Below are 8,386 nucleotides of genomic sequence, written 5' to 3'. Positions count from 1 at the left end.
TATATAAAAACCTACAGTTTTATTAAAAGAAACATAAAAATCGATTCGTTGCGGTACAATTCGACCGGTTTAGTCCGTTTTTAAATATCCATTGGCATCCCTAACAACAATACCCAATATTATCCCACACTGTGAGATCTGGATAGGGTAGTATGTACGCAGACCTTACCCCTACCTTGTGAGGATAGAGAGGATGTTTCCAATAGACCCTCGGCTCAGGAAATGAGATAGGAAAGTAATTGATAACCTTATAAAAATGGTAACTAGTATATTATAATATGTAAAGCCACACTAATTGTGTAAACAAAATATTAAACCATAAATTTTAAAAATTTCCCCTTAACCTTTGAGTTATGGGATTCTATTTTTCTCCTTGACATTTGGGAATCAATATACTACAATACCAATTCATTTGAGTATTCTCCTCCGAAACATAGGCACGGGAAAATAATCATTTGTCAAGAAACTTTAAATGCCAAAGACAATTCTCAATTTTAAAATGTCAAAAAAAAAAAAAAATAGCCATTATACAGATACCATCTTCTTTACATTTCAAATAACTTAATATGCTTGCAGCTAGTGAATAAAATCACATCAAAATATCTCAGTATTCTTCCTCAGCCTTGAAGAATAGACAAGAGTAGCACGTTCGCGGTCTCTAGTTGCATGTCCAATTCATGCTTGTAGTATCTAGCAAGTTTCTGTCTGATTTTCTTTTTCATCTCCTTTTGGAAGTAGACACACAGGATTTACTTTTGTACCCTCTTCCTTTCTTTATTTATAAATTATATTTCAGTTATCTCACAAGTTTCTTTTTTTCCAAATATCATCATGATCTGTTGCTACAAGGAGCTTCTACAGATGTACCAACAAAATAAAAAAGTTAGGTGCTGCTATATATATCATTCAGATATGACAAACATGAAACTTTAAATCGTTAATAAGGGGCCAATAAGAACATCCGCAGTAACCATTACAGCAGTGAGAACGAGGATCAAGTCATCTCAATCATTTATCACTTACCTGTGGTATATTACTTGTGTAAGAGCTGGTCGAGGAAACTGCATCAACTTCTCAGAAATCTTAGTGGCGTGGCTTTCACTAACCTTTTTATCTACTTCAATGATCATCTCCCGGAGAAAAGGTGCAGACGCCAGCAATAACCTTACAAACAGCAATTCCACTCTTGAACCATGGAAGAAACATATTCTCAGAGCTTGAAGGTTATTGAATTCACCAATACTACAGCCTTGTCCTTCCAAATGATTTACATCCACTTCCCCAGAGCCTTTCTTTATGTGACTCAACTATAAGTAGTATAAAGGAAAATTAGTATGATTTGCACCTCTATACTCGGTAAAAGAATAACAACTCATGAATTCAACAACTCACCACAAGTACAAGCGACTTCAAATTAGGAGAACTTCTAAGAACGCATAGCAATGAGCAAACTTGATCTTCGTCATTAAAATCGTAATCACAAAAGGCGAGGTCGTGCAAGTCATTGAGCCTTGTTGAGAGCAACCCTGCTACATTACCAGAGGACAAAAACTAGACAGCCAAAACAAAAACAAAAAAGGAACCCCCAGAAGAACGTTAGTTGTAAATATGTACGTCGTCAACTGAGCTATGCAAAGATACAAATTTCCATCTTACCTTGATGAAGTATCTGTCCAAAAGAAGTTTTCTAAGTTCAGGCCAGCTGCTGAGAAGTTTTATCAAGTTAATTGCTTCATGTTGTCCATTCTGTGGAACTTCGTCTCGTGATATAACTGCAAAACACTGCAGCTTCCGACAGTCCATAAAAGGACCCAGTTTAATCGTTTCAATGTCACAGCGTACAACTTTTAAAGTTAAAAGCTCTGGGGCATATATATTTAAGTGAGTAAGACCAATACACTTCACAAACATCAGATTCTTAAGGTTTGGAACACAGAGGAAAGAAGTTGCAACATCTAACTGAAAGGCGACTCGACTTAGTGTAAGGCTTTTCAGCTTGTGGAAACCTCTAAAACTGCAAGGCGGCCTGAAAATGCAGTTTGAGAGACTCAAATGTTCTAGTTCTACACCGTACACAGAGGAAGGCAACTTATAAGGAGTATTGAGATATTCTAAACACCGAAGGGTGAGCTCCACAAGACCATTTCTTGACAAATGTAGCATCCATAGATCAATAACTGAGTGCTCAGAAGGATGTATCATTGAAATATCAAGGAGAAATGTCTTAATTGGTCCATAATGTTGCAATAGAACTCTATTAATGATGTCTAGTGTGCCTAACTGCTTTCTCGTTATGCAGAAGTCCACAGAAATTATGAGCTTCGGGTTTGAAGCCCAAACATGTCTCCACTTACTGGACAAGACACTCATTCTTGTGGCATCCTCAACAGCCATGTACTCCTGAATCTGGTGTATGACATTAATAGGAAGATCTGTAAGTCTATCAAGTTTGTCCCTTCCATCTTCAACTCCTTTATAGGTATCTGTCATCACGATTGTAAGTCCTGGCCATTTGAACCAACAAACATAAGTGAAGGTTGCATAGAACATGCTTCACACATGCTGCATAAACAAATCCAACTTTAAGTTCTAGTCAAGAAAGTAACAACATACTTCAAAAGGCTTGCACAGATCAATCCAGACTCAATGTCAATCTTAATAATCAGGTGGAATGAATCAATGTCAAAGGAAAGCTCGTCAGGCAGGTTATATGAGCTGTTAAAAACCAATTCCCAATTGACCTTAGGATGGATTTCAAAACAGTCATCACTCCCACACATCCAATTTTTATAAAACTTATTCTACAAGTACAAAGTATGGCATGAAGAGGTTACATATCGTAAGCTTCATAGATCACAGTGTTAGGATCAAAACCCCGGGATATTGTGCAATCTAACAACGCATGCACACAACAATGGTAAATTAGAGCATAAAGAGAAACATGCCAAAGGAAGTACAATGATTTACGTTGTTCGATCTACTAGACGTACGCCCCTAGGTGGAGATGAACAGTTCACTAATCAAAAGAGAATATAAAAGGAAGTACAACATAACTCACAAAACTCACTAGTAAAGAGGTTCACACAGGTGAGGGTTAACACTTTTATCTCCCAAATTATTTCCCTAAACTAAAGTCTCTCAATATGAAAGGCTATAATGTGGATGCCACCAAGCGAGAAAGAAATTCCTCAATTCTATAGAAGCCTGTTGTCTTTTACTGCAAGTAAAGGAAATCGCCAATTATGATAGATCCATACTCTCCTCTAAAAAAGGAAAATTCAATCACGGTAAATGTATTGTCCTTCCTACAACGAATAGCAACAACCCAAACATAGAAAGAAAATTAGGGACACAACTAAAACATAGGTCCAATAATTTCAACAAGAACTTTCATGTGCTACACAAAATGGCAAGAATAACGTGTATTTCCCACCAGTTGCTATGGCTGAATTAAGGTATTAATGACTTTGATAGCAACAAGATAGCTCATTGTTCTCCTTGTTTATCAACTAAATTTTTGATTGTCCTTGTTTCTCAACTAAGTGACTGCACATTATCTTTTTCTCAACACATAATACTTGATCTCAATCCCACCAGTTGCTATGGCTGAATTAAGGTATTAATGACTTTGATAGCAACAAGATAGCTCATTGTTCTCCTTGTTTATCAACTAAATTTTTGATTGTCCTTGTTTCTCAACTAAGTGACTGCACATTATCTTTTTCTCAATACATAATACTTGATCTCAATAAATATGGCGGTATTTGACAGGATATAGAGTTTAATAAAGGTGAAATATATGAGCAATCCCTTTAAGTTGTCCTTAACGATCAGCTGGACACTTCAGTTAGACACTTCTGCTTGGGTAGAAGTGTGTCTCTTAGACACCTTACGCTGTCATGGCAAAAATTGTGTCTTACACTCATATTGGAGCGCGTGAAACTCTTTAGAATTAAATTTTTTACTCTTTTTTTCTACCTAAATTCAATGTGGACCCCACCTAATTCTCACACCTCCTTCTCCAATTTTTTCCTCCACCCGGATGCTAACCTTCTCTGCCCCCAACATTTTTCTTCACCTTTCCCCTCCATGCCATAAAACCACCCGATTTCGCATTAAAAAAAACATCAGGGGACAGAACTTCCATCACAACCACTACTCCGTTCCTTCTCTCCACAGATCTAGTCCCTACTACTCAGAAACTAGCATTTAAAAGTTGAGATTATGGGTCATCGTGGAGTTAGTAGTGGACAAGTTCTCTGGGTTACCTCTTTGAAGATGGTAGAAACTCCACAGAAAATGCATGCGGCGTTGTTACTGTATGTAGGTTTATTTTGTGGCTAGGAAAACAATGTTGCCATTCGGATGATCCAATATCACCTCTTTCGTCTCCCTCATTTACCCCAAATATGATAAGTAAAAATAAAAAGCCATCTAAAACCTTCCAATTCCACCGCAATTGGATTTGAGAATTGGTTCTTCGCGTGTGGAAATGTATCAATCAAGTGGGTTAGGACGATTTCTTATTTAGTTTTGGAAAAAAAAAAAGTGGAGGTGATTTGGCGGGTGACAGTGATAAGGTTGACATAACTGACCAAATAATTGGGGGTGGGGAAGATGGTCTTGGTGGAAGGGAAAGCTACTATAATTATTTTTAAGAAAATACACGTGTCATTTAATGATTTGTCCATTTGACACATCGTCCGCAAGTGTAACTCACGCATGTGGTTTGTTGGTTTGGATTGTTTAATTGACCTATTTTATTAAAGGCTTGAAGTGTCTAACTGGAAATGGGCTCAGTTGAAGTGTCCAACTAATCATTAAGGACAACTTAAAGGGGTCGTTTATGTATTTCGTCTTTAGGGTGTGTTTGGTATAATGAAAATATTTTCCTGAAAAATGTATGGTTTTATTACTTATTTTTCTTTGTTTGTTTGGTGAGTGAAAAACATTTTCCGGAAAATACTTTCTAGTGTTTGGTTAGAGAGTATAAAATATTTTTAAAAAAATAATTTTTTATGATACTCTCCTCAACCCACCTTGCCCAAAATTCTCATGTTTCTTGCCCCCCCCCCCCCCACTTTTTTCAAAAATTTAATTATTCTTCTTAAAATTCACACAAACCCAAAGGAACTAATGTGCTACTTTACTTTTTCACACAAAAACAAATATTTGAGCTCGATAACTAAAAAGAAAATACTTTATTTTGTTGAAAAAGAAAGTTCTACAATATGAAAATAAATTACTCATTTTGTTGAATGAAAGAAATATATTTTCTACATCATAAAAAGAAAATACTCAGTTTGTTGAAATGAGAAGATATTATTTCTACATCATGAAAAGAAAGTGTACTCGTTTTGCTAAAATGAACGAAAATACTTAGTTAGTTGAAATGAAAGAAAATACTTTTATAAAAATAAAGTACTCCTAAGAAAGAAAATACTTAGTTTGTTGAAATGAAAGAAAATACTTTTTGTACATCATGAAAAGAAAGTACTCGTTTTGTTGAAATGAAAGAAAATACTTTTTTATACATCATGGGAAAAAAAAGCACTCGTTTATTTGAAATGAAATAAAATACTTTTACTATATCATGAAAAGAATACAAGCATTTCTATCTACAAAAGAAAATACTCTTGATAATAGTTCTATTTGAGTGTGTGGTGGGCGAGGTTAGGGTGGGTGGGGTGTGGTTGGGAGGAGGGGGTACGGGTTGGGGTTGTTTGGGGGTGGGGTAGGTGAGGGTTGGTGAGCATGGAGAATAGGGTGGAGAAGGTTGAAAAAGAGTTTTGGAAAATGTTTTCCCTACTTTTGATAGGGAAAACATTTTAGTTGATGAGGAAAATATTTTCCAAAACATTTAAGCCAACCAAACATGGGAAAATTGAAAAACATTCCTTCGTACCAAACACACCCTTAATAAAAGAAAGCTTTTGACACACAAGTTAAATATGTATAACTTACCAAAGATTAGGGATGGCAATGGGGCGGTGCGGGCCGGGGCGGGTTTCAACATTCGCGTCGCGGGGCGGGTTACAGTGTTTGCGGGCAGGGCGGGTTCTAATTTTTTAAAAAAGAATTAACGTGGGGCAGGGCGCGGGTCAAGATTTAAATTTTTTTGAGCTTAAAGCCTAAAAGGCTAAAACGCTATCAGCCACACTAATATCTTTTGGGATTTTCAATTCTTTGACGTACGATAAGTATTATAAAATTAGAATGACACTGATGCTTGTGACATTTCTGATACAGGTAAAATTAGAATGGCATTGATGCGTGGATAAGGCTATATATTATGGTGGCTTATATTTTTTTTGCTCTTATGTTCAATACTCCTACTTTCTTGAACGTGTCTTGATTTACATGTTGATTGGGGTTCAACATTATGTTTGCTTGCAAATCTTTACACTCACCAGAGAGGTATACATAAACCTCACTCTGGAAATTACCATGTTGCTAACAAATGTATCAGAAGCATTTCCTCTGTCAAATCAGAGTCCACAAAATTTAGTCTTATTCCTTTTATAATAACTGAAAGACAATTCAGTCTTACGATTCGGACATTTCAATACACAAGAATAAGAAATAAACACTTAAAATTGGCATCATATTGTGCTTTTTAGCTATGTGTTTATAGCTCCCTCATAATTTATGTGGTAATCACTTGGAACATATGAGACAACAATCAGGATTTCCTTCGGCTAATTTTTATTGTCAAAAAAAGCACCAAAAAAGAGAATTTTTATTTTAAAAAATTTGCGGGGCGGGTGAACGCGGGTGGAGTGTGGAGCGGGTGAATGCGGGTTTAAATCCTATGCGGAGCGGGTTGAAATTGTGCGGGTTCAGACAGAACTCGCCCCGCACCGCCTGCCATTCCTACCAAAGATACTCCTAAAATCTTGTGGTCTTAAACTATCATGTAACGTTTAAATGAGAATGTCATCAAGGTAAAATGAAAATGCTAAAATTCAAAAAGTTCACATATAGAAAGGTATCAATCTCTTTTTAACAAACTAAAAAGAAAAGAATGCATATAAAATCGAACTAAAAGAGCAATAAATAATTTACTTATGCAACATGTTAGTCTTGATTATAAGCATCCACAACCTTCATATGCCATTTTTGCTTACATAATAAGGATTTGAATGTTTCTATGCTCTAGCATCTAATATAGAGTTTCCACTCACAGGAGACCCAACAGACAAATGGGTTTTAGTTTTGATTATATTATGTCATAATTTGGCATTGGTAAAATAAAAGCATTATTTTTCTAGAAAAGCTTGGACCATCCCCATTAAAGAAATCAATGCCCATGCTATAATGTAGTCTGTTATAGTCTTGACGGCACAATGGAATTTGCTGCTTTTCCTGTTGAGAAAGCAGCCTCAAAAGGACATAGGTTTGTTTGCTATAATAAACGCCACTTTCCAAGAAAATGTTTTATGTGCAATAGTCATTTCTCTGGTGTTTGGTTAATAGAAAATGTTTATCTTCCACCAAAAGGGGAAAAAGACTTCCCTTAATTATGGGTGGAATTCAGTTTCCATAGAACTATCTTAATTCTAGATTCATACCACTTGCTCTGTCTACCTGTTAGACATTGTTATCAAACTTATACAAAAACAAAAAAAAAAAAAAATCATCACAACACTACTCTATTTGCTAATATTAGTATTAATCTTTAATCTATATTCCCTTATTTCTTGAATTAATGGAAAAAAAGGGTTTTGCTACACTCAATGGTTTACTACCCTCCATCCAATTTTCAAGAAAAATGGGGACCAATAGTTTAAATGCTAATATTCCAAGGGCTAAAATTCGGTTACCCTCTGTCTAATTTTCAAGACAAATGGGGACCAATGGTTTAAGTTCTTCAGCTTTTGAAGACCTCCATAATCGGAATTTTGATATATCCATGCAAGAAATCAGTTTCAGAAGCTCTTGCATTAAAGTAATTATTTATGACTAAGAGTCGGGAGAAAGAAAAATTCGTAACTGTAACATCACTTATTAAAAAAACAAGGAAAAAAATAAAAAGAAACCAACCTCAACCCGGCGGTGGAAGCACCGGGGGGGGGGGGGGAGAGAGAGAATTGGTTGGTGGGGGCGAGGCGACAGAGAGAGGATTCCGGAGGAGCGGTGCTGGGTAGTGAGTACTGAGTAGTGACGAGCGAGAGAGAGAAGCGGGTCAAAACCTGTTCTTTTCCTCCTTTATAGTAAAGGTAATTCACTAAATTGCTCTTGCATCTAGTTTGGATTTTTTTTTATTTTTTATTTTGGGTAGGAAAGATAACCTTATATTAATTACGGAACAATACCTCTAACGTATTGAAAATGGTTCAAAAATATACTCCGTTAACCTTTGGTCCGCAAATACCCCAAATATTTA

The 8,386-nt window shown here is 36.0% G+C and overlaps 1 protein-coding gene across 3 annotated transcripts; it reads right to left on the bottom strand.

Annotated features, from left to right (window-relative positions):
• Positions 1 to 379: 379 nt before the first annotated feature.
• Positions 380 to 8,176, bottom strand: LOC107771613 (F-box/FBD/LRR-repeat protein At1g13570). 3 transcript variants are annotated; one of them, XM_016591033.2, is made up of 5 exons: positions 8,044 to 8,176; positions 1,657 to 2,504; positions 1,393 to 1,551; positions 1,024 to 1,307; positions 380 to 855 (listed from the first exon to the last, which is right to left on the bottom strand). In XM_016591033.2, the coding sequence occupies exons 2-5, from the start codon at positions 2,488 to 2,490 to the stop codon at positions 843 to 845; spliced, it is 1,290 nt and encodes a 429-aa protein (XP_016446519.1). In that variant the 5' UTR covers positions 2,491 to 2,504; positions 8,044 to 8,176; the 3' UTR covers positions 380 to 842. The 3 variants fall into 3 exon arrangements, with proteins under 3 accessions (XP_016446519.1, XP_016446516.1, XP_016446518.1); XM_016591030.2 differs by lacking the exon at positions 8,044 to 8,176 and adding an exon at positions 4,269 to 4,637 and having other exon boundaries at positions 1,657 to 2,562; XM_016591032.2 differs by lacking the exon at positions 8,044 to 8,176 and adding an exon at positions 4,269 to 4,637.
• Positions 8,177 to 8,386: the final 210 nt, after the last annotated feature.

The sequence above is a fragment of the Nicotiana tabacum genome, chromosome 9 (genome assembly GCF_000715075.1).
Source record: "Nicotiana tabacum cultivar K326 chromosome 9, ASM71507v2, whole genome shotgun sequence".
Classification (NCBI taxonomy): Eukaryota; Viridiplantae; Streptophyta; class Magnoliopsida; order Solanales; family Solanaceae; genus Nicotiana; species Nicotiana tabacum.
The sequence above is the reverse complement of the archived record's forward strand: the minus strand, read 5'-3'. Positions and strand labels throughout refer to the sequence as shown.

What these genes read in the sequence shown, in the direction of transcription:
- LOC107771613 (XM_016591030.2), bottom strand. Translation starts at nt 2,550, where the DNA reads ATGTTCTATGCAACCTTCACTTATGTTTGTTGGTTCAAATGGCCAGGA. An exon ending in TGGACAGATACTTCATCAAG is followed by an intron (nt 1,552 to 1,656) that starts GTAAGATGGAAA and finishes TTGGCTGTCTAG; the next exon opens with TTTTTGTCCTCTGGTAATGT. An exon ending in TGAAGTCGCTTGTACTTGTG is followed by an intron (nt 1,308 to 1,392) that starts GTGAGTTGTTGA and finishes TACTACTTATAG; the next exon opens with TTGAGTCACATAAAGAAAGG.